The 27,793-nt window shown below is 36.9% G+C and overlaps 1 protein-coding gene across 1 annotated transcript; it reads right to left on the minus strand.

Annotated features, from left to right (window-relative positions):
• Positions 1-494: 494 nt before the first annotated feature.
• Positions 495-27,793, minus strand: LOC140139016 (aqualysin-1-like). The gene is made up of 8 exons (XM_072160798.1): positions 27,507-27,793; positions 20,948-21,088; positions 16,648-16,777; positions 15,575-15,696; positions 14,483-14,618; positions 12,167-12,351; positions 1,334-1,505; positions 495-640 (listed from the first exon to the last, which is right to left on the minus strand). The coding sequence occupies exons 1-8, from the start codon at positions 27,663-27,665 to the stop codon at positions 495-497; spliced, it is 1,191 nt and encodes a 396-aa protein (XP_072016899.1). The 5' UTR covers positions 27,666-27,793.

Below are 27,793 nucleotides of genomic sequence, written 5' to 3' on the forward strand. Positions count from 1 at the left end.
AGAGGATCAAAACATGCGATAATCAATAACAATATTCATTATTTACATCAGTGCTTATTATTCACGTAATGTCAAATTGAAACATGAAGATGCAATATTTTTTTCTGACCAGCAAAGTCCTAAATGGCCTACAATTACAAGCTGTCCTTTCAGTGATAAAGCTAGGTTAAAAATGTCCTGATTTGGTGGTGTTCCGAAGAGATGTAACCCAGTCTTCCAATTCTTGTGAACTTCTTCGTCCCATGAAAACGTTAAACTTAAGATTCATTAGTTATCACATGTTTATCCTCCTCTAAATCCAATGAGAGTCGACAACATTTCTTTCCATAGATACTGAATACAAGGTGATAGGATTTTGCTGCAAATTTCAAATCTTGGGTTACTGCTTCGAATGCATATCCCAAATTTGGCATATGTCAACTGTTTATAACTTTATACGTTTATAATACCCAATATCAGGTATTATCCCCGGGTAATATCTTAATATGCACAGTTTAACTTACCCCTATGTAAAGAAGACGGTTAGGTGATAGCGGCTTAGCATCTTTAACTTTGTAAACACTAGCACTTCTAACAAGCATGTCGTTGACGTCATAAGCTGTCAACGTATTATTAAGTCCAAGAAGTATTGCCGCGGCTCCTAACAATAAAGCAATAAAAAGGTTTTTTTGTTTTTTTAATCTTGGAAAGTTCAATTTATAGGAGTTTTAAATGGAATTTTACCGATAAAGGGGGAAACTAGTGTAATCGTTGAACCCTGATATGATTATATCAATTCAACAGCTGGTGGTTGAATAAAAATAGACTTCTTTCGTTTATTTTCTTCTATTTATTGTTTATAAGACAACAAAGTGACCCTAGTAATTTTCAGTATACAAAATTTGGGGCCCCCAATACTGCCCTGTGCATCTTCCTTTTTAGTCCGAAAACACTATGTCGCGCACGGGCCCTTTATAGAGCAAAATTCACCTTCATTTAGGGCTAAGAGAGTCTGAAATTGTATTTTTTTTTTCTTCAGAACAAAATGTGCTCGTCTAAATTTTAATGCTTTCGCGGCCGCTGTCGATCTTACAGTAAACGTAAACCAAAACTTGGCCATTTGAGTGCAAATGCCTTCCTCATGATGAGTTTGGGAGCCTCCCAATTTTGGCCTGCCTAGGGCCCCCAACAAGGTAAATCCGGCCCTTTATTATGCAACTTGGAAAACATAAGATGAAATTGACGAGCGTGCTACAAACAATATGCATAATAAAATTACTAATAGTTATTGAGCACAAACTTGTTTTATAATAATTCCGTTTTTTATTTTTAAAAGAACAAAGGTTTGGTTTACCTGATACGTGAGGGCATGCCATTGACGTTCCTGAAAAAGACACACTTGTGTTGTCAGCAGTATGCTCTGCACTGAGTATATGACTTCCAGGTGCAAAAATATCCAAACAGCGGCCGTAATTGGAAAACTCGGACCTTTCATCGTCAATAGTAGTGGAGCCAGCGGTTATTGCCTTCAAATGACAAAAATTATTCAACTTTAGTCTTACCTTCTCTAATACCGTAAAACCTCGTATACGAGCATATAGAGTGATTTTGATGAAAGCTAATTAACACGAAACAACTGTAAATATGCCAATACAATACATTGGTCTGGCAATGGTACTTGTTTGTATATGCGTGTATCGGTAATTTATTTGCTCAAACTCCACAATAATTTTATAATTTTGTCGATGGATGGCGCCTGGATTAATTAAGCTTTCATCACAAGCACTCTATATGCTTGTAGACGAGGTTTTACGGTAGTGTATTATGAACATTTTGTCCGTACACATGCCATTGTTTGTTTGTTTTGGTAATTTTGTAGCCCAAGAAATCTTTCAAAGAATATGGCTTATATTCCCTTTGGGCTAGTAAAGAAAATGTCCATACGAATTTCAGATCACTTCCTCCAGAACGATAACATCACTGGGGAAATCCTGGTAACCCCACAGGGAAATCCCGTGGAAAATCATGTCAGTACTTAGATTACAACACTGACAAATTGGGACAGTCCATACATGCATTAATTTAACACCCTACTATTTTTGAAATAGACAGCGAAAGGTATATGGCGTTTTCGCCTAAAGTCCCCTCCGAAGGAAGGCGTACTCTCATGGTCTGTTGTCTTAGAATGCGGCGTTCCACAGGGATCTGTAGCAGGCCCACTGGCTTTCACTATCTTCAGTGCACCACTACAGGATATCATCGAGTCTCATGGCATCAAGACTATAATCTACGCTGATGATACACAGTTATATCTAACGTTCCCGCCTAAAGATCGCGTTCAAGCCATCAAGACAATCGAGGCCTGTATCGCTGATATTCGAGCGTGGTGCCGATTGAATAAGATTGTCTTGAATGATAGCAAGACGGAGCTCATTTATTGTTCTTCCAAGTTTAACAAATCACCTTGGAAGCCGTCCATCAAGATCGGCGATGCTACGATTCATCCGTCGACCAGCGCAAGAAATCTCAGCGTTATCATGGATCCCAATCTTTGTATGAGTGATCATGTAAATAACGCGTGCAAAGGAGCTTTAGTCGGTATAAGAAAGATCGGACAAAATACGCAGCTACCTGACAGACCTATGCCACCGTTAAGTTAGTACATGCCTTCGTGACATCAAGGCTAGATTCCTGTAATTCCCTTTTGTTTGAATTACCAGATCGTGACATACACAAAGTACAGATGGTACAGAACACAGCAGATCGTCTTGTTCTTCGTGTTTCGCGACGTGATCATATTACACCTTCGCTAAAACAGCTACATTGGTTGCCAATTAAACAGAGAGCTATTTATAAGGTCCTGCTTCTTGCATATAAAGCCCTGAATGGTATGGCACCTGAATATATTTCAGATCTTGTTGAGCTCAATGAGCTGTATGTACCAACCAGAGCGTTGAGATCGTCCTCAGAGTTTCGCTTGAGTATACCATCTTATGCTACGAAATTCTACGGTAAAAGATCCCTTGCCTATACAGCTGCTGCTTTGTGGAATACTCTTCCAATTCACATTCGGCGAGCATCTTCTACCAGTATGTTTAAATCGCAGCTGAAAACGCATCTTTTCATCCAACATTTCAATCAATCAGTTTAGAATTGTGCTGTTTTTCATCTGCTACGCCATCTTACATCATTATATTTATGAAATATGTTTTATTATGCTATTGCAATTCTGTGAAATTGCATATAGGGTGATGTTCTGGAACCTCTCCCTAAGTCCTGTATTATCATCGCTCATGTGTGTTTCTTTAAGATACTGCTGTGCCGGTCACATTCTGCATGATTGCATTTTGTATTCTTCGATGTGTAATATATTGTTTCATCATCTATTAGTGTGTTTTGTGATATTATGCTATTTCAATTATTTGACTGCAGGGTGAAGTTTCTGGAACCTGTTCCATCGGTCCTGCTCTCGAGCAATATTGTGTTTTGTTGTTATCCATGAAGATGTCGTAATTTTCTTCAAGATATCGCTGTGCCGGTCACATTGCTGCATTGTTGCAATTTATATTTTTCGCTGTGAAATACGCTCGTATATTGTTTCATCATCTAATAGTGTGTTTTGTGATATTATGTAATTTCATTAATTTGACTGCAGGGTGATGTTCTGGAACCTCTCCCCTCAGTCTTTTCTTGGCTGTTTTTATACATGTTTCATCGAGATCAAAATTTTTGCAGTGCAATACCGTAAAACCCCGTCTACAAGGATATACCTAAGAAACGCCCTCAATAAAATTGGTTGCTTGTTGTATTTGGAGTTTGAGCAAATATATACTGGCACTGGGTGGCTATGCATTCCATCTAAGTATGTTGTAACACCAATCAATTGTATTGACATAATAACGACTGTTTCGTATATCAGGATCGTATAGCTCAATTGATAGAGCGTCAGACTTTGGAACTGAAGACATGCTGAAGAGAGCACGGTCCGGGCACCGGTTCCGTTTTTTCATTCTCGTTTAATTTTAACTTTTGACATGTTCTTTTTATCTTTCTTCAAATCTACCTTTCTACTTTTAATTTTAGGTGCGTTTTTTTTTTTTTAGTTTTTTTATAGTTTTTTTAGTAATTTTGTGGTTTTATAGAAACTAGTAAAAGCATTTATTCTAAATAATAGCGAAACCCACGGTTAGACAGATGTGTTGTAACTACTTGTCTGTCCTCGTCTTTGCAATTCAGTATCGAAGTTACGTAATGTTACTATGTCAACGGGATCACGCGCTTGAGTTATGAACCACGATCGAAACAATCACCACACAAAGTATATGGCACTTGAAGGCATATCAAAATAGCGTGATCCGGTAACCAAGAGAATTACGTAACCACTTCAATGCTGAATAAAAACCTATGTTGCACCTTTGTGCCATCCCAATTCTTGAGGTAGGGTGCGTTTTTGGCTTAAGCACGATTTTGTTTCTACTTGAAATGAAATCAAAATAAATATTGTTCTGTTGCCACAATTGCAGTTTTTTCAATAAAAAAAAATAGATGAGGAATAATAATTATTCCATATTTGAATCTATTGTCCCATCAAGAATAGAGTGTCTTCAAAAACTTCAATCAATTCATCTGACAAAGGAAACTATTCTGGTCATTCAATTTTGTTTCGCTTGCACCTGTTATATCACAGGCGTTGGTAGAGAAGGCACACTTCTCTTGTCTTCACCAAAGTAGTGATGTAAACACTAACATGATTAATTACCATAGCTAGCAATTTAGACGTTCGCCTTTCGTATCTCTTTCCTTGTTGGAAAGGTATAACGTTGAGGAGATAGGAACATGTACCAGAGAGTTGATATTCTTGAGAGGGCACTCTATTCACGTGGTTTCTTTTCCAACGCTAAAAGATCACGAATTTTGGTGGTTTGCAAATGAAAAGTGTCCGCACTATCGATTGATTACGTAACTGTTATGAATAATGTATTAGGTTTTCAATGCAATCGCCTCGACCCATCAATACATATTATCTGTATTTATCAAAGTACTTGGAATAGCAATCTGGTGAGTTCACTGAACTACGCCCTAATACTGATGGAGTTTTAATGGCGTTTAATGGCGCTAATCCTCTCCATACACAGATGAACAAATACAATAGGAGAAGGTCAACACATATGACCTCCTATATGACATGTTATATGAGATGTACAACAACCTGAATATCATAAAGATCAGTGTTCGTTTGTGCATATGAACTGCATATTTACAATACTAAATATTAGTCGTTATATATTATGCCAAATATTGGTATTATGACAACACGGTATATGCATTGTATATAAAACAACTAATAGATCCTGCTATCATGGCGTCAGGTCATTGGTTCATCATATCCCGTATGTTTCTTAAAATTCATTCATATTTGAGACAAATTTCTGTGCCCATTTTATAGGCGTACAGGTGGATCCGGTTTTTTTGGTCATTTTCATTTCTTTTTGATGAAAGAATTAAGGTTTTCCACTGCACGGAGGCCACTATGTGATACTAATTTAATGCTATATTTATAAATTGAATACGTGTTCCCGATTGGCTCTATAGCGATTTCACAGAAAAGGTATTTCTAGTACAATGCAGCGTCGGACTCTAGCTGAGAGCGTAGTAGCCTAAGTCATGGACTCCAAGAAAGGCTCTCCATACACAAATGAACAAACACAAAGGAAGGTAGTCTCCTCCGTGACCAGCTTGATTTCGATGGAGCGAAAACAAATTGGCTGCAGAGGAGACGGGTAATTTTGCCATGCAAATGAGGTGAGTGTCATCCCCCTGCATGTACCGTCATCCGGGACCTACTCTGCCATGTTTGGCTGAGTAACGGTACATGAACACGGTCTTTTGTCGCCTATGTAAATTAGTCATTGTGTAAAGCTGTGTTTATACCCATGGGTTGCTCATCATCATGATCATCAGACTGAATCCTTGTCGTAAACAGAGGTAGCCTACGTGTCGCTTTTGAAAAACAGCGAATCATGCGCATGCTCAGCAGGCAAATATGACGGCGATTTAGTACACTGATCATGCGTGCGATTCAGGTTTCTGCAAAAGCGATTAAAGTATAAATGCATCTTTAGAAATGACCGGCGATTGTGTATTCTCAAGTGGGTTTTATCATGTTAATTAGTGACCTGACACACATTTGTATTGGTTCGATCAAGCATTGAAATGATTTCATTTTTTGTACTGGATCGTTCAAGCATTCCCAACAATTTTTTCAATGTAAGTGCCTCTGGCCCTAGTGGAAGTAAAAACGGATACTATGGCCAGAGTTCTAGGGCTAGCTAGCAATGGACATACACTATTTTTTGTTCCACTTGAACCCATACTATAGGCTATTCGCTGTCGATGTGACGTAATTAATCGGATTAACTACCATAGCAATTGATGAATACAATTTCGAATATATAGCCCTGCACTTCATCGTTCACGTGGCACCTATGCATTAAACCATAGTTGTCAAAGAAATGCTAATCACTCGCCATGTAAGATTAGTATTTATGAAAAGAGTGGTATTCAATCTATGTTTGGTGACATACGCGGGTGATTAGTGCAATCTGCTTGATGGTAGTTATTGCGATTATTACGTCACTTCGACAGCGAATTGTAGTATAGACGAATCCAACAAGCCAAGTGATGGTCAGAATTTATTCGGCCATTATACGCTGGTGAAGTTGCGTAATTAATCGGATTAATTACCATAGCAATAGGTGAAAACAATTTTGAACATATCGCGCTGCGCTACAAGCAGGTTACACTCATCACCTGTACTGTGTATGTCTGCAATCATAGATTGAATACAATACTGGTCTTTTCAAAGATCTTACAGGTGCAGCATGATATGGTTCAATGAAGAGGTACCGCCTGAACGTATCAGTGTATAACGCGGTATATTCAAAAATTGTTTTCACCTATTGCTATGGTAGTTAATCCGATTATTACGTAACTTCGCCAGCGTATTCAGCATCGAAGTGGTTACGTAATTCTCTTGGTTACCGGATCACGCTATTTTGATATGCCTTCAAGTGCCATATACTTTGTGTGGTGATTGTTTCGATCGTGGTTCATAACTCAAGCGCGTGATCCCGTTGACATAGTAACATTACGTAACTTCGATACTGAATTGGAATAAAACAGGAGGATGTGAGTTCATAAGGGCAATGTCGGGGATAGCAGGAGGGTGAAAGTGCATATAGGAACAATGCCAAAAACTACGTCACGCCGGTCACGCTATTGTTCGACTTAAACTACATCATTCGCCATTTTGTAAATATTAACGCATGATCGTTGCTTTGAAGTTTCCACCGGATAGTCTGTGGATAGCGCAAGAGCATGCTTTGACAATGCGCAAAAAAATGAATATCATGAAGATGTTTAAGATTGATTCTTAGATGTTTCACAAATTACCGTCATATTGCATAGATTCATCAAAGAATGGTTTGAAGTACTAACCTTATTTAGTAATTTTAAAAAATCGGGAGAATTTTACAAAATCAATGTTTTACCTGTCGGTATTACAACTCGTGAAACACATTAGTGATGTGCCTGGGTGACCTAATCTACTAACCTTTAACGTTTCCTCTATGAACTCTAACCCTCCTGCAATATGGCGCCTATTGTCTAGAGTTAAACTACATCTTTCGGTGTGTTACGTAATACTACGATGCCTATCCCATTATATCGATCCCTGGGGATAGGTCACAATTGATGTGGAGAGATGAGAGGTCCGACCCAGGCGGCGGATGACATGATCGACCCGGCAACTCGTGAAACCGCCCGGCCGTATGGCATTTTCCATATACTCGGTTACTTTTGTGGGGTTCATTATCGAACCCCAACGGTTTTAGCTTGTATTTATATTATTTATCAACATAGGCCTATTTGTTTGTGATATTTCAAGCGTTTTAAAATTTCAAAATAATCCCATTCAATTACACGGTTGACGATGAAAATTTACTGAATTTAGGGAATGCACGTCATCCACCACCTGGTCCGACCAACAGCCATAGCGATTCAACTAATTCCAGCGGACGGTCTGTGGCTAGTAAGGAATCGTCTTTGACCACATGCGCAGATCTGTCTCGTCAGGAAGATATTTAATATCCCGAATTTATAATAGGCCTATGCCTACCAGTTCCATCGTATAACCGATCTGCTAGAGAATATTTGTTACCATGTTTAATAAATTCGTATTTATCGTATAATAAAATGTAGCCAAATGTATATTATGTGTCACACGGTTTTCTGCTGAACCACTAGCAGGCTATGTTACCACATCTATGACAATGACAAAGGTGAATGATGATTTTTACGATCGTCCGGATGAGCAAATCACTGAATGGGTCTTTAGTTCCCTCCTCTCCTTATCCTGCCAATATTATATGAATCAAAGAAAAATAAAGAAAAAATATAATTAAACAAGAAAAAAAAGACAAAGAAAAGAAACAATAAAAGAAAAACAATAGAATAAATTAAACTAAATATGAAAAAAAAATGATCACGAAAGGAGTCTTTAGAAAATGCAAGAAAATATAAATGAAAAGTTTGAACAATATTTTGTTTATAAAAGTTTGTGTGACCGTGATGAGGCTCGAACTCACCATCTTCCGATCTAAAGAACCAAAGTCTTATGCCTTGCCAAGTGAGCTATGCTCGTGAGATGCGAAATAAAGATAAAATAATACATTGTATACCTGCTTGTGTCGGTAAATGATTTGCTCAAATTCCATAATGATATAATATTGTGGAGGGCGCTAGCGTGAAATATGCTATCATCACAGTCGCTTCTATTCCTTATAGACGGGTTTCTACGGTATATTATTTTAATGTGTGAGTGTTATGTTTTGATGCTATAAATATTTGACTGCAGGGTGATGTTCGGAACCTCTCCCTTAGTTTCTGAGCTCCTTCATCATGTTATACATCTTACATCGCGTATTCGCTGTGCCGGTCGCTCTACTAGTTTTGTTTGTTATTTCGCAGGTTGCCATACCATCTTCGCGGTGAAAATATTTGCTCATATTTTTGTTGCATGAAATATATTGCACTGCAGGGTGAAGTTCTGGAACCTCTCCCCCAGTCCAGGGCTCTCATTATTATTGTTGTTATCTGATCTTCTGTCATTTGAAACTGTCACAACAATATCATTGACTTTGTATATGAACAGTATTTTTCGTGTATTAATGTTGTCAATTATTTTTGTTTGCCATTTTGTTGTATTAAGGGATCTAAAATGAGCGTTTATTGCGTTTCGACAGTATTTTTTGTGGGACATGAGAGCACCTCAGACCTATCGAATTGCATTTCTGAATACGAAGCATGTCTTTCTGATATCAAATTATTTTCATTTTTTGAAAATCCCAATATAATACAAATTTTATGACAAATTATAAAAATATAACAGTCCTCGAAGTAAATTATATAAATCTAATGACATATTCTTAAAGTGTATGTAGCAGGGAGGAAAAGCCGACGATCAATTGAAAATTTTGACCTTTTATATTGAAGATATGGAATTTTTCCCAAAAAGACCTATTTTTTTTGGTGTTTTGGGAAAAAAATCTATATCTTCCATACGAAGGGTCAAAATTTTCAATTGATCGTCGGCTTTTCATTCCACCTACATACACTTTAAGTATAAATCATCAGATTTATAAAGTTTACTTCAAGTACTGTTAAATATCACAAATATCAATTTTTAATGATTTGCCATAAAATGTGTATAAAATTGCGAATTTCAAAAATCAAAATTATTTGATATCAGAATGACATTCTTCGTATTCAGAATGCAATTCGATATGTCTGATGTGCTCTAATGTCCCACAATAAATACTGTCCAAACGTTCATACCCCAGCCCTTAATCAAAAGGAAAAAAATAGTGTGTAATTTCCGCTTAGACTCATTTTGTGCAATCCTGTGCTGCATTGGTGTGTCGCTATGTTTTTTTGCTCACTTTGTGATCCATTAAAGATCACACGCGACACACTGTGCGGCATGGACCTAAATAATTGTTTTTGTATTTTCATTGCTGTATATTCCACATGTTAATCTGTCCTTATTTTGCTAACCACTTTTATAAAGCTGGTTTGTATTTTAATTATGTATATTAGATATTGCTGTCATGTGTTTATGCTTTTATGTTTGTTTTTGTAAAGCACTATGAAAACCAGTTTTTACTATGTAAATTTTGCATGCAAGTAATTAATTTTAATGATTCAGTTGATTTTGTTGTTTTTAGGTTAAATTTATGAATTTCCTCTGTCAAAGCCTACTATGCGTATTCCACGTTTGTTGTTTTGTTCTTTTGTGCTTTAAAGCATTCCATTTCTGTGCAATATGCATTGTATGTTTTCCAATTTCTTGCCTTTTGCACTTGTGCCTATTTCACATTTTTCCAATTTTGCTGCTTCTGCGTGTGCCTTTTTTGTTTTGCTCCTTGTGTGAAATATGCATCTTGTGTTCTTTTGGCTTTGGATTTGCATGTTTATTGTTGTATATTTCACATGCTACTGTCCTCCTTTGCTCGCCACTGACGTAACTGTGCAATATACATCAACATATTTTCTTTATTAATTTTAAAATGTTATGTTAGTTCGTATCTTAATGCTGTATATTTAAATATTGTTGCCGTGTGTTTATGCTTTTATGTATGCTTTGTAAAGCGCATTGAGATTTATTTGTAATGCGTTATGTAAGATTATTATTATGGTTCATTTAAAAGGTACAGTGATTTATACTAGTGCGCTACGCACAGGCCAAACCCCACAAACCTCTGCACACTTTATAGGACTCTGCTGACTACTATGGCACATGTAGCCCACGAAACACCATAATAAACATTCTTAAACACTTGAGAAAGTTCCTGCCACAGCTGTTAACTCGCACTCATTGCGGTCATTTTCTCACGGTTTCACGCCGAGGTAGTTTTTTGCTCACGCCTATGTAGTAAATCTCTCACAGAGAGCCACCAATTGAGTAAAATTTTACGAATCGTAAAAATAATTTATTCCACTTGACTCTTATTTCACCAGTTTAGCTTCAATATGCCAAAATTTGTCTCACGCATCACGCGCATTTGGACCATAAACTTATTCCGTGACCAAAAGGTGCTGGCTTCACTATACTTCAAGAATTTGTTTCCAACCCCATCCCCTATGTCAAAAAGAAATCTACGCCACTGTTCGCCTCGTTGTTTTACTAAACATTTGCTTAAAATGTAGCAACATGTATCGACCGACTTTTAGCATAACAATAAAGAATGTTTAGTAGCGTTCTGAGTGTTTACAATAATATCCAAATGTCCAGGGGAATTAATGAGGTGTCATTGGAGCTGCAACAGACAATAGTATACAAGTATTTCATGCCTAGTGTGATAGTACAAATTATATCAAGAGGTCAAATTTTGACTTTTCTATTTCACGAGGCGTAGCCGAATGAAATAGATCATTTGAAAAGTCACTGCAATCATGATATAATAGTTTTTGGTTAGTACTCTACGATTTCTTGACCTTGAACCCCAGAGTCCCGTTGAAACATACTGCGAAAGGTATATGGTGTTTTCACCCATCCATATACCACAATTGGTTTTGAAAAAGGGGTCATTGATATAGATAAAGACCGAAAATGCTACCCATGTTTGCGGCACGTTCCCGTGTGGTCGTTTGTACTGAGTACCCCCGCCCCTCCCCGGATTATAAGCTACCCTGTGAAAACTCCAAGATCTACCACGTGGCTCATGATACATCACTTACATTTAATCATTGCAACTGTGACTTGACCTCAAAGGCTTATCTTTTATAGTCAGTATTCGTACCTCATGATTAAACATGTTAATATTTCTAAAAAAAATAAAAAAATTATATCCAATGTTACAGTCAATTTTATACAAGGTTACCCAAAATTGAAGCCTTTTACTATTAAACTATATTGCACACGATTTGGCGGAGTTAATGGCGTAAACATGAAGTCTGGTTCCGATTGGCTAACAATGAATTGCGTCATCATCATATCAGCAACTTATTCGCCCATCGATCTGCGTAGCAATTTTGTACGCGATCGGTCGGCCACTGCAAAAGGTTTTTGCAAAATAGTGTAATGTGCGCAGAAAAACATTACAATCTATTTTGGGTGTACTTTACTCACCTCGGGTGCGCTTGCTGGGGAACTATCACATGCGTATGTATTTTCATTTCCTCCCGCTACACTAACGACAATCCCAGTATCTACCATCATTCGAACAACATCGTTCTCGGCATGTGAAACTGGTCCACCAAGCGACATTGAACAAACGGCAGGTCTTGTTGCATTCTCAAAAACCCACTCCATTCCTGATAAATAAATAAAAAATAATGGCTTTGTCATTAGATGCCGTTCAATATGACAGGAGTTTTGTTGGAAAAATTCCCCGCTACGTGAGTAAGAAAACCCAACTTTCCCACCGTCACTAAAAAACCTCTTCCCGCGTAACTGTGTATAAAATTATGCATGGAAATTAAGGAAAAAATGCTGGCCAATACCTAGTGGAATACCAAAATCTCCCTCCCCCCTACCTCAACTTCCAGCTCCCCCGGTCAAATAGTGCGTCCTTTTTTCGCCAGAGGGGAATGGGAGTTTAATGAGGAATATTTAACAGTGCTCATTTTTTCACCTTTCACATCTAAATTTATATCATTATGGACATTCTGACAGTAACAGTTATGATTTTTATTTTTTGCGAGAGTAATTTATTGTGAAAGAAATAAAAAATAAAAAGTTTTTAATCGTCATTGGGCAGGAAAAACCTCCTATGTGTCTTTGGCCCCTGAAAACTGGCAACAGGAGGCTTTGCTTTAAACATGTTCAGGAGCCAAAGAAGCTCAAAGTCACATAGGAGGTTTTGCCTGCTTAATCAATACTCCTGTGACCCCGGATGACCTTAGACATATTTGGTCCTCATATCCGCTGCCCATGACAATACACAAATCTGTACTTAGTTGACTTCCCATGACCAGATAATTTTCGCTTACATCCACCATGTTGTTTCATGGCAATTCAAAGAACCATCAACAATGAGAACATATACCCTTAAACAACAAATCAAACATGAAGTCATAACTTCCTGTCAACTCGCGAATTCATTACACCACAAACTATTCTGTCTTTTTGCCATTTCTGTCTTTCATGATGCAGTCATGTCTACAGTAGAATTCACCTCGACCTTTGCAGGACTTAAACCCCATTAAAAGCTATTAAACCAAGATAACACCCATTGAAACAGCTCAACTGATTAAATCTCTGGTTGTGCACATGTGTCTGTTTTATATGTGCGGTATCGCTATGAGGTGCTATAATACAACTTCAGTTGGGTAACTGATTATAAAGGAAACGCAAGGAAACAATGGTTTGTGAGCCTTTGTTCACCTTTGTTCACGAAATGAGACCATGGCCTGCTTTTTGTTAACCAGCATTCTTGAAAATGAGCAACATAATGATTGTTGACTTTACATATCCTTCCTAAAACACAAAAGTGCGACTATTTCCAAACACCTAAATTAGCTAAAAATTTAGGACATGTTACAAAACTATATTTTCTAGAATTTCATAGAATAGTTTAAATGTAGCTTGTACCGTTTTTTTGTGGCATCCTTCAGAACGGAGCGGTCCGTTACAAATATAGCTCAATATTTTCGGTCAAATCTCCATTCAATTAACACGGGGATTTGGCTAGCTATGAGCTAGCTATGCTTTGCCCTCACTCATATTCTACGAAAGTGAGACTATTTCTGAACATCTAACCTAGCTGTAATTTTAGGTCATGTTAGAGAAATATATTTGCTAGAAGTTTGGAGAATAGTTTAAATATTGGCCGGTCATTTTTCACACAGTGATGTTAACTAGGCAAATGCAATATACTTCTCATACACTATTTGTAAAGGTCGCGCGTCAATGGTGGGTGGTGAGAGCACTGTGTTGTGTATAGGAAAACGGACAGTAACTGCAGTATGTTATGTTTTGAAGTACGCTGCAATTTTTAGTTGAATGGTTGAAACTAAAATAATATGGCTGCTGCTATGCCATTCACCTTAAAGGAATGACAATTTATAACTGTTAGTCGTAAGGACATCACAATCAACAGATTGATTACGCAATCCATTCTCCACGTTCAAATTACATTTTTCTGAATGTACATTCTCCGATAAAGCGTCCAAGTTTAGTCTAAGAAGTGACAAAATACCAACCACGAAGAATTAAAAAAAAAAACATTCATAATCGAAAACTTGAATAGTTTCAGAACACAAAACAATGCATGGGTGAAATTACTTTGTCAAGTTAAACTCAGTACCCCCCCCCCCTATTTCCTACGCAGGTTATAGGTTAGGATTAAGATAAGGTTTGGGCTAAGGGTTATGATGGTTTTTAACTGAGTTATTGAGTTTTCGGAAAATGGTCTATCGACCTGTGACTCATTCATACACTAACCTGCTAAAAAACTTTGCGTCGATCCAAAGCCCAAACAATCCAGTACTCGGACACTGTGCATAGTTGCATTAGAAGCAACACCATAAGTTGAACCAGCCGCTATGCCCGCACAATGGGTGCCATGTCCACCACAGTCCTATTCATTGAATGAGAGAACAAATATTTCATGTTGAGAAATTCATGCCACATAACGGATCGTTCACAAAAAATCTTGTAACAAGCATAATTTGTTTTCAGAGCAACTATGCACTGTGTAATTTTTTTCGGAGGGAGTATGTATAAATTAAATGGAACAGCTATTTTGGGGCCATTATTTCAGAGGGAGTATGTAAATTAAATGGAACAGCTAAAATGCCAATGGGTATGTAGTTTAACTAGACCAGCCTTAAATTGATCGATATCAATATTGACGTCACAGATTCGATTTGTCACGTGATCGTGAAACCTGTATTAGAAGGTTTATTCAGCGTTTTGGATGGATCTCTGATCACTCGTTCAGGCAGTTAAATTGATCATGAGAAAAGGTATATTTTGTGAAGGGATTTGAACCCGCTGACAGTTTGGGCACTACGGATATTTAGGGGAGTTCTGTTTGTAAGGAGCAACCACAGCATGGGGGGCAATTCCTCCTAATGTCATCCCCATCGTTTAAACGTGATGTTGTTCTAACGTTTTTGAAGGGAAAAAAGAGAGATTGCGATTTCCAAACGTACGTATTGAACGTACGTGGAATCTATTCAAAACCACGCTCCTCTGACGGGATTTTGAAAAGATTCCACGTACGTTCGATGCTACGTTTGGAAATCGCAATCTCTATTATGTTAAAACTTACCGTGCCTTTTGAAACGAACATTGTGGAAGTCCCACAAACGTAAACTTAACATGCTTAAGGTCGACAGATATGCTTCCCTGGCAGGCGATATTACTCATATTTATTCTTATTACAAAATCGAGTAAGACACTTGAAGAGATTCATCAGGTTTGTAGATAATCATAATTTGGAGTTTTCATAACCCAACATTTTGACACTAACCTTACAGTACGTCTTGGACGGCAAATTTTTTCTATGTATATTAAAATTATCAAACTTACCATATCATAGTTATATCCGTCGTCAATTGCATTAAAACCAACACCAGTCCGACCTATAAACTCATCATGGCTGTAGCGTATGCCAGAGTCGATCACATATATATGAGTGTTAGTACCATCACCTTTAAAACAAGACAAATCAAAATAAATATTATCGTACACTACGAATCAGCCGTAAAGTCGGCTCGGTCAATTTTGTTTTATTTCGTGTTTAGAAAATATATATATCATATGACTTCAAACTCTGCTCCTTCAACAAAATGGTACCTTTTTTTGGTTCTACATGTGTCTCTTTTTCCACATTGTGGTAATAAATAATAAACTGTCATAATTGGCGGTCATTTTAAATCATCCTCAAGTCAAAGAGGGTAAGGAAAGTACTCTCATTGTTAATCGCTGGTTGGTTATCTAGACAAAATGCAATGCTTTGTAGCCCACCACTTGAACAGGATTTAGCCAAAGCAAACAAAGACTAGAGCTATTTAATGATTCTATAGAAATGAGTAGAAGCTTATTATCCTCTTCAGCAGTAGGATTATTGATTGGTTTAACGGTGTAAATGAGATACTTGTCGCAACAAATTGAGGTACCAATGAATACGACCTTCACGCACATTTTACACTGTAACTCAGAATACAATTTGCCAATTGTTTCAGCTCACTTAAGTGGTTCCCTTAACGAGTGTCTTGAAGCCAAGCACCGTTTCGTGCGTAGTTTTTCCCGGTAAGCGGTAAACATCAATGCAACGAACGTAGCTAGGTCTATTATAGCATTGCCATGTTAATATGAAGACCTGAGCGCAAGAAACCGTAAGTCCACTGGCCCCTCAACATGTATACACTTAAGTTGCGTATAGTTTCATATTGTTTGGTAGTGTTTTATACATGTTCAGGGGCCAAAACAAATCTTTCACAACCTTTCATGATGTTTTTACCCTGGAACATGTATTAACATAAAACCAAAGATTAATGTATACATGTTGAGGGGCCAAGTGGACTTACGGTCTTCTTGCGCTTAGTTCTTCATATGATAATGAAAATTAATACGAAACGATATCTAACGGTATACCATACCTAAATACGTTGTAGTGTTATCTAAAGGCAAATCTCTCTGGTCCACACGATCAAGGCCCCACGATGCAACAGATGAAGCAGACACTATAGCATTCTCTTCAATATACTTCACCATTTTGGATTGACGAAGCTGTAAGAATTATAAGAACGATATGATATGTTAAAGGAGTATTTCGTGATCCCCGCATCATCTTTTTATGGCATGTTTCATGAGATATCTGTGAAAAAAAAACTTATTCCCAAAATGTCAGTTCATTGCGAGTTATGCATGATAATGTGTAAATGTTGGTATTTAATAGAGGTCCTGGGTTCAACCATTTCTGAGTTTCACCCACTGATTTCTCTTCCAAGTCCTTACTTACATCACATCTTTACGAACACAGTTAAGTCCACTTCTATTGACTGATTTAGAAATGAAAATTACAGACCACCACCAGACCATAGAGTGTCATCGCCCGATATCTTCATGGCAGAAATCGCCATGGTAGGTTGAATCCACCGCCACGCATGGCCATTTTGTTCCGACCTGTTAACTAGTTTTGAGAAGCATAATGGACCGAAGACATCTGACTAAGGCTACTGACAATAGCCCGGTGATTCACACACAGCGAGGTCAGTCGAGCATGGTACGCCATAGGTCATATGCTTTTAGACTACCCACGATTGGCCTATACACTGCGCTATACAATTTGGCACATATAAAATCAGAATTATTGTCAGTTTTTGAGTTCAAGACGCAAGCTTCTTTCTCAAGATGCAAGCTAACGACTATCATATCTGTTCAACACACATGTTCAAGTGCAAGGAAAGAAATAAGGCTTCTTTAGAATAAAAAAATTACGGGAGATATTCATCATTTTCTTCTCCGGTATCCAAAGATTTTCGTCTGAATATCAAAATCGTGCATAGCACATTCACGTGTATCGATCCCGGATATTGATTTTAGTATATCTGTGTACATGGTGTACCAAGTAATTATTAGCCAGGCGATGTCGGTGTGGACCATACACTATGAAAACAAGTATTCCTGAAAAAAATTGGTGTCAGTTCCAATTTACAATGTAACTATTATTTTAATGTAATGTTAAAGAGAAGTTTTGCACTGCAGCACTGACAAGAACATTTAGTGGTAGTTCATTTTATCATTAAATAGGCCTAATTATACACTTACATAGGCCTGCGTGTTTTGGCGCAACGTCAGCCTTCTATTCTTCAAATTTTTTCACAGGAGGAAGATGGCGAATTTCATCATTCGATATCAGCAAAGTATCAGGCCCTTGCAACTCCTATACCAGCGCAATACAAAAACATGCTGGATGTTTTTATAAAAATAGTGCATGTGATGAAGAAGGGGGCTGTGGTTTATTTGTGTAAAGGTCAAAATAGGATTCGGATAGGGTCAGGACTCTGTTTTGTCATCTTCCTTCTGTGGGTCTTTGAACCTGCTCATTGTCTGGTGTTTTTGTTTTGTTTTTGTTTTTGTTTTTTTGTAATTTTGATTTTGAAATGGAGCCTTCATCTTTGGTCCGAGTTGTATTTTTTCCTGAATGTATTTTAATGCTTTCTCTCCCCCACCAGCTCCAAGTACTGATAAAATACAAAAAACTGAAAAAGAAAGAAAGAAAAAAAGAAAAAAAGATGTGGACACCGTCAGTTCCCCCCGTGTACAGGCGGCATAGGACACGCAACACGGACGTACGAGGCTGGCGAAGATACAGGGCTGACAGCCCCATTCACAATACACGGTTAGCGATTATAAATGGACAATTAACATACTTGCAGTGGGGTACTTTGCAGAACCCCAACGGTTTTAGAGTAAGATAATTTTGCTTTGACACCACATAACAAATTTAGAATTGTTTGTGAAGATTTCATGATTATGTGTTAATCCAATGGCGACGTCAAAATAGCGATATCGCATCCACCATCATCTGCCCGTGTATTAGAAAAATGCTGCTGCCACCAGATATAGGCTAAGTAAAACAGCGTATTACTATCAAGACTTATGTTTGAAAGCTGTCCTCTGACGTCATCTGATGATGACTTGCAAAACTCAGCGGTAAACCGGGCCATGATTTTAAGCTTATTGTTAATTTTGCACCTTCAAACATACAAACCATCTCAAAAGTTAGGTCTTTATAGTAGGAAACCTTTTTGGGCGAAGGCACCATGTCAACAATGCCTAGAAAAGTTGCTTTTTGCCTTGTAAAAGTACGTAATTTTTCGGCACTTCCTGGTATCAGGTCGATTCGGCCAAATCAATTCGTCCACAGTTGACTTGGCCATATGCCAATTCATGCATTTGGCCCCAAGCTAAGTCAGCCACAAACCAATTCGATATTGACCAAAAGGGATAAACGATTTAATATGTTAATGAATATATGTGACCGTCCATCTCGAAACAGCTGTAAAGTCGGCTCGCGGTCAATTTTGTTTTATTTCGTGTTTAGAAAATATATCATAAGCTTTAAAATGAAAAATCATTTGACTCCAAACGATATCCAGAAGTAAAAAAAGAGGGTTAAGTGCACAACGTACAAAAAAGTGACTATATCTCATTAACCGATGATCCTACAGATATGCGACCACTGACTTTTATTTCCCTTATTGACCAGAGGAAAAATTCGACATATGGCACGACTCGAGGATATTTGGTTAAAAAGGTGACTATATCTCATTAACCAATGATCCTACAGATATGCGACCACTGACTTTTCTGTTCCTATGACCAGAGGAAAAAATTGACATATGGCACGACTCTCTAGGATATTTGGTTAAAAATTAAAAAAAAGTGAGTAGGCCTATATCTTATTAACCAATGATCCTACAGATATGCGACCACTGACTTTTTTTTTGTTCCTTATGACCAAGGGAAAAGTTTGACATATCGCACGATTCTGTAGGAAATGATGTACATCATCATCATCATACATCATCATTTTATTTTCATTCAAATCAACATACAAAATATAAAAGACACAACATTTGAATGAGGAGATGCTCAAAAGGCCCAAAGGCCTGAAGCGAGCACCCCTTACACTGCCTTAAGTTACAACATACAATTACACAAAGTTAACAAATAAAAGAAAAAAGAAAGAGGAGAAGAACATGCAAAGAAAGACTCCAATATAAATATTTATAACATTTCATATAGACATTCCACAGTCCACACAAGAAATTGATAGTTGGAGTGGAGATGGGGGATGGGTGAGGTCATTAAATAATCCCTAAATATTAGATGTAATTTTTTATTAGACTTTTCTTTATTTGTAACTTAAACTGGTTTACTGATTTTGCCATCTTTATATATCTATCAGTAATGTTCCATTTCCTAGGACCGGAAACCCGTGTTGTGAGGGCCACAAACTGCGGCTACGTACAGATACGCGAACGCTGACTTGTTTTGTTCTTTATGACCAGAGGAAAAGTTCGACATATCGCACGACTCTTTAGGATATTTGGTTTAAAAGATAGAGGGTTATTGCACAAAGTACAACGAATTGGTTTGTGACCGAATGCAAGACATCAATTCATCTCAGATTTGGTGTAAAAACAACGGTTATGGAGAAAATCACGAAATAGTTAAATTTGGCCAACTGTTTTTGTACATCAATATACAGGGTTCGAATTGGCATGTGGGAGATTTGATTTGGGGCTGAATTGACGAATAGTATCGATATCGATACATCAATTCATCTAAATATACAGATTTGGTGTAAAAACAACGGTTATGGAGAAAATCACGAAATAGTTAAATTTGGCCAACTTTTTTTGTACATCAATATACAAGGTTCGAATTGGCATGTGGGCGATTTGATTTGGGGCTGAATTGACGAATAGTATCGATATCGATATTGATATTTTTACAAGCACGTGATATTTCGATATGATGATTCGAATTGTCACGTGATCGTCAAACCTGTACTAAAGGTGTCAGTTCTGCAGGAACTGACACAAAAAAATCAACTATAGGTCAACTGCGCACAAAAAGTATTCAAACACTTTAATACAATAAAAGTAATATCTGAAAGCCTAAAGATTTCCGTCAAATTTTAAGTTTGTTATTATTTATTCAAAATATTGAAATAATAATTATTAGTAATAACTGCCGGGGAGTGTTGCTGTCCATTTTAAGCTGACATAACAAGGTAAAGTGAAAGAAACCCCATTGGTTATTTTGGCCATTGAACATACAGTTCTATGAGAGGATATAAAGTTATGACTATTATGTAGAAATTTGGTTTGTTGACCTACAAAGACAACACATTTTTCATTTAGTTTTTGTGCGCAGTATATTTACCTTTTTAACCGAATCCGTGGATAAACGAGACGCAAATCCTTTAATGGTGTGCCGATATTCACGTTGCATCGTTCCTTCAGGTGTATTCCATTGAATCATATCATCGAAAGCATCCGCGTAATTGTCCATGTCCATATCATCCTGAGAGAAAGAGAATACAAAGACAGCAAATGACATGGAGTGTACCTTAACATTTTGAGGCACTAGTCGGTTCTGCGTGTCACAAGCCTGATACTATATATAACAAAAAAATTACAAGCCCAATTTTGTTCCGAAATTTTGTTGAGCAGCGCTCTCAAAACCATAACTTTGATCCAATCGTCATTCAAAAATATCAACTTCCATTGTGTACATTGAACATGTTTAGCAATTTTACCCTATTTTCACACAATTTTGCTCCTGATCTCTCCCATGTTGAAAGTTGCGGCCGCACATTTTGAAAGTTGCGGCCGCACATACTCTTGAAGTGCCACAGGGTATTTATGCCAATAATGCCATTATCGATACCATGATAACAATATTATATTAATTTCCTATTCAAGGTGATTTCTGCACATCCCATATGCACATTTTATCCTTTACATACCCTTTATCTTGCAAAGCTATTTTTCAGCCTGCTAGTGCTACGCGTTTTTTTGTCATTTTTTTGTAATTTTGAGGAGACAGTATACAAATATTAACTGTCTATGAGTGTGATGGTCGAAATATAATCATGAGGTGAAAGATGGATTGTTCCATTACACGAGCCGGAACGGCGAAGAACAATCAGTACATCTTTCACTGAGTGATTATATTTCGACCATTACACGAATTTAAGACAGTTAATATTTGTTTTATATCACTCATACATAAATTCTATTACTAAAATACTATTTAAGGTAGGAAATACATTTTGTTTTCATCAACATAACAACATGTTTTGCCGTGATATACTTCACATTTTGGGATCCACCCCATAACTAAATCGGCGAGTCTAAGAGTACGCGCACGGCTTGGCGCAGGCGCACTTCGGCAGGCACTGTGATGGTAAAGACTATCACACGGAGAGGGTGATAGTAAAAATGATAAATGGTAATCAACCGATGAACTGTCTAGAATTTATGTATGAGTGACATAATATACAAAATATGGTTCAAACATGCATTTACGGCCAGTGGAATGGGAGAGAACATGTACCTTTTCGTGCATCATTAGTTCTGTATTGTATGTCCAAAGTATATAAAACTAAACATTTTTGAAAAGGATATGAGTCAAGAATTTCGAGTTTTGAAAAATCACAAACATTTAAGGGCTGGGGTATGAACGTTTGGACAGTATTTATTGTGGGACATTAGAGCACATCAGACATATCGAGTTGCATTCTGAATACGAAGAATGTCTTTCTGATATCAAATAATTTTGATTTTTGAAATTCGCAATTTAATACACATTTTATGGCAAATCATTAAAAATTGATATTTTGATATTGAACAGTACTTGAAGTAAACTTTATAAATCTGATGATTTAAACTTAAAGTGTATGTAGGTGGGATGAAAAGCCGACGATCAATTGAAAATTTTGACCTTTCGTATTGAAGATATGGATGTTTTTTCCAAAACACCAAAAAAATTAGGTCTTTTGGGGAAAAAATCCATATCTTCAATATGAAAGGTCAAAATTTTCAATTGACCGTCGGCTTTTCCTCCCTGCTACATACACTTTAAAATATGTCATTAGATTTATATAATTTACTTCGAGTACTGTTATATATCAAAAATTTGAAAAATATCAAATTTTTATAATTGTCATAAAATTTGTATTATATTGTGATTTTCAAAAATTGAAAATTATTTGATATCAGAAAGACATGCTTCGTATTCAGAATGCAATTCGATAGGTCTGCGGTGCTCTCATGTCCCACAAAAAATACTGTCAAAACGCAATAAACGCACATTTTAGATCCCTTAAGTTCAGTAAACAAAAGTTCAGTTAACTTTTCTTCGAAATATTGAAAAAAATACATGTGAAAAAAGCAATTTTGTAACGCTATTAAGCTAAAAATAAAAAGGGGGTCATTGGGTATAATACTTTGAAAAAGGGGGTCATTGGTTAAAAAATCTTTGAAAGAATTGAGCAAAATTCTATTTTATTCTTGTTTCAAATTTTCCAACTTTCCAAAACAAATTTGTTGAAATAAGAGAATTTGAAAGTTTCGGCATTATTTTGTGGCATTTTGATCATGCTTTCTAGTCATTGGGGTAGCCGCAACTAAAAAAAAGGGGGTCATCGGGTATGACTTTTATAAAAGGGGGTAATCGGGTATAGTCGACTTTAAAAAAGGGGGCCTATAATTGACAGGCACATACCAAAGTTGAGTGCCCCCCTCGCGTATTTCTGACTCATTATTTCACGCCAATTTACTAAGCTATTTTGAGCCATGTGACTTTTTAGAATTGAAAAGAGTGAAATAAATCAAGCAAAAATATGAGTTAATATTAGCAAGTTGTATTTTATCAGTTTCAAGTGAAAAAAATACATCTTAGTGTTGGTAAATATCAAGAAATCTCAAATTCGGACGAATGTGTCTCCCCTTATTCTGGCCCCATTTATTCATCAATCTTTGCACAAGAACAAATGATATTTTTACCAATGAAAGGAATAATCCGAAATAATTAGGGTTATTACGTAACTGGTGCAAGCTATTACACAATTAATATACATAAGTGCGCTAAAAATTCTCGTTTGGAGAGTGTCACCAGAGCCCTGACACTGAATAATTTGCATGGCAAAATGACCCGTCTCCTCCGCAGCCAATTTGGTTTCGCTCCATCGAAATCAAGCTGGCCATGGAGGAGACTAACCTGGTTTGCGTGTTTTCATTTGTGTATGGAGAGCCTTTCTTGGAGTCCATAATGACTTAGGCTACGCTCTCAGCTAGAGTCCGACGCTGCATTGTAGTTAGAAATACCTTTTCTGTGAAATCACTATAGAGCCAATCGGGAACACGTATTCAATTCATAAATATAGCATTAAATTAGTATCACCCTTGTGGCCCCGTGCCGTGGAAAACCTTAATTCTTTCATTAAAAAGAAATGAAAATTAAAAAAAACACGGAGCCACCTGCACCTATAATGGGCACAGCAAGTTGTCTCAAATATGAATGAATTTTAAGAAACATACGGGATATGATGAACCATTGATCTGACGCCATGATAGTAGGATCTATTAGTCGTTTTACACACCACTCCACGCCATACATAAATTCTGCCAGTCACATTTCCCCAATATGAAATTTTTTTATAGTAAAATTTTAATTTTAATTTTACTTCATTAAAGTTTGGCGGAGGCGGGGTTCGAACTCACGGCGGCGGACTGCTTTGGATACACTATGAACCCAGCGCCTTAGACCACTCGACCACTTGTCTTCTTGGAATTCATTTGAAACTTATTTGAAGATATAATCGCAACTTCAACATAGGCCTACCACGTGACAAGCAAAGGCAGAAAACGTACCATATTTTGGAATTTTATTTGCCTAAAACATTTATGTGTATTATTAGCGCTCAATTATTGTTAACTGCGTGTTTTATACAAAAAAAATCCAATAATAAACATGATAACTGGGCGTCTGTATGGACAATACATTATATCGATTTTGACACGTGCTTGTGTATCAGTACATTTCCATGGTCAGTAAAATACTATAGAGGAAAACATACCATTTTCTTGTATACACGTTCGACGTTTTTATCAATTACATAAAAAATCCATTTTAGACCCCAAATGTTTTTTCAGGAAATAAAAGATTAGATTACCATAAAAACGAAACAGTAATCTTTTGCCGGGTCTAATGTAATATTCACATAGGATTTTCAACGTTTTTCTATCCTTATTTTTGCTCAATTAAAAAAATATTTTGGCGTATATAAAATTGAAATAAAATTCTCTGCTTCTTAAACGACATCAAATGTGCCACAATTGGGTATCACGAATCGTTATATATGATGTGCAGTTAATATTCATATTTTCTTTTATACAGAAGATGCTTCAGTTTTGACAGGAAAAATATTTTCTTGAAAACCCTCTCACTCGGTTATTTTAAAAAGGTAACCACGCTTCCCTAGAATGTGCAATAAATTAGCATTAACATTTTTCTTATTCTAACAGCAAGCGTTTCTAGAATGTATTATGGCGAAATGTGGTGTAGTCGTTTTATATACAATGTATATACCGTATTGTTATAATACCAATATTTGTCATAATATATAATGAGTAATATTTAGCATCGTATATGTGCAGTCCATATGCACAAACGAATACTGATCTTTATGATATTCAGGTTTTTGTACATTTCATATAACATGTCACGCAGGAGGTCATACGTGCTGACCTTCATCTATTGTATGTGTTCATCTGTGTATGGAGAGAAGAAACGCCATTAAACGCCATTAAAACTCCATCAGTATTATAGCGTAGTTCATTGAACTCACCGGATTGCTATTCCAAGTACTTTAACAATACAGATAATATGTACTAATGGGTCGAGGCGATTGCATTGAAAAACCTAATAAATTATTCATAACAGTTACGTAATCAATCGATAGTGCGGACACTTTTCACTTGCAAACCACCAAAATCCGTTATCTTTTAACGTTGGAAAAGAAACCACGTGAATAGAGTGCCCTCTCAAGAATAGGTTCTCTGTGGTGTCACCTTCAACAAGTTAAATTGGGAAGGCTATTTAGCATAACAAAGGTTTAGTTCCTGATACGCTGTGGAGATAGTAAATACACTATTCAATTCTTTTCTAGCGCACTTGCGTATAAATGATTTGCCATGCTTGAACCACATTTTGTTGTGAGCTGACCCCAAAACATATTTCAAAGGATTTTGGCAGGCGGTGATGGAAGCGATATCGCCAATTTTGAGGTCGCCATTGGATTAACACATAATCATGAAATCTTCACAAACAATTCTAAATTTGTTATGTTGTATCAAAGCAAAATTATCTTACTCTTAAACCGTTGGGGTACGACAATGTACCACACTGCAAGTATGTTAATTTTCCATTTGTAATTGCTAACCGTGTATTTTGAATGGGGCTGTCAGCCAGGAGGGTGAAAGTGCATATAGGAACAATGCCAAACACTACGTCACGCCGGTCACGCTATTGTTCGACTTAAACTACATCATTCGCCATTTTGTAAATATTAACGCATGATCGTTGCTTTGAAGTTTCCACCGGATAGTCTGTGGATAGCGCAAGAGCATGCTTTGACCATGCGCAAAAAATGAATATCATGAAGATGTTTAAGATTGATTCTTAGATGTTTCAAAATTACCGTCATATTGCATAGATTCATCAAAGAATGGTTTGAAGTACTAACCTTATTTAGTAATTTTAAAAAATCGGGAGAATTTTACCAAATCAATGTTTTTACCTGTCGGTATTACAACTCGTGAAACACATTAGTGATGTGCCTTGGTGACCTAATCTACTAACCTTTAACGTTTCCTCTATGAACTCTAACCCTCCTGCAATATGGCGCCTATTGTCTAGAGTTAAACTACATCTTTCGGTGTGTTACGTAATACTACGATGCCTATCCCATTATATCGATCCCTGTGTCAGCGTGTTGCGCTTCCTATGCGGCCTGGATTTTGGCGGCTATTTTGAAAGCGCCCTCAACTGTGACCTTGGTCAGGAGGGTGAAAGTGCATAGGAACAATGCCGGAAACTACGTCACGCTATTGTTCGACTTAGACTACATATTTTTTAACGCATGCGTGTTCGTCAATACAGCTTTTAGTCTCCTCCACCTTCGCAACACGGTACGTGGAATGTCTGGAATCACACTGACGGCGGAGGAGAATACTAGCTGGTCAGACAGTTTAATTTTTACAAGCATATAAATACCTAAACAATAACCGTCATTTGATCGATTTACTACAGAATATATTGTTTATTCAAAATATAATTTTAATATTGTAAACCTGTTAACTTGTATATGTGTGTACTAAAGTATAAGGACACGTGAATAAAATCACGTCGAAGACAAAATGGCCGCTAATCCGCCTATTGTCTAGACCTAGGATACATATTTCAACAGAGGGCAGCAGTCTATGATGCCTATCCCTTTGTCTATTATTCCTGCCTTGGTACCTTTCTATTAATACCTCGACTTGTTTATACTTTACTGCCAGCAAATAGCAATACTCATCGAAATCTGGTAAATTATACATTATAAGTGACCATTTTAACTGCATACATCTGCTTTTCATACACTTTTGGCGGCCATTTTGAAAAGCGTCCTCAGCCGAGACCTTCTGGTACCTTCCTAATAATACCGTGACTTATTTATACTTACTGGCAACAATACTAATTCAAAATCTGGTAGTTTATACCTCATAAGTGATTATTTTAAGCGTATGCATATGATTTCATTGGATTTTGGCGGCCATTTAGAAAAGCGCCCTCAACTGTGATCTCTTGGCACCTTCCAATTAGTTCCTTGACATAATTATACATTAATGCCATCAATACTAAGCCAAATACGTATTTTAGCTCTGTTGCTTACCTCTAGAACTACAATATACTGTCCTGGTATTTTATGTCCGTTGACTGCTTTATAGAGAGGTGCTTCTGTTCTGACGACATGAAAACTGACAAAGATTATTGGCAGCAACAGCAATGTCTGCTGCAGTATTGCATGATTGAATCGCAGCATCTCTGTCATCCAACAGTATGTCTAGCAAACCATTCGTAGTTGACTATTTTTCCTTTAATTAAACAAACAGGAATGTCGTTCGTTTTTATGACGTTCCCTATGATAGGGTGCTAAAATAGGCCTACTGCTCAGCTCAA

This window comes from Amphiura filiformis, chromosome 18, assembly GCF_039555335.1.
Source record: "Amphiura filiformis chromosome 18, Afil_fr2py, whole genome shotgun sequence".
In the NCBI taxonomy this organism is placed as follows: Eukaryota; Metazoa; Echinodermata; class Ophiuroidea; order Amphilepidida; family Amphiuridae; genus Amphiura; species Amphiura filiformis.

Bases quoted from the DNA above. Each gene is read 5' to 3' on its own strand.
- LOC140139016 (XM_072160798.1), bottom strand. From the start codon at position 27,665: ATGACAGAGATGCTGCGATTCAATCATGCAATACTGCAGCAGACATTG. The intron at 16,778-20,947 runs GTAAATATACTG...TAATTCTTACAG, and splicing joins CCACGGATTCGGTTAAAAAG to CTTCGTCAATCCAAAATGGT. The intron at 15,697-16,647 runs GTATGGTATACC...CTTGTTTTAAAG, and splicing joins TAACACTACAACGTATTTAG to GTGATGGTACTAACACTCAT.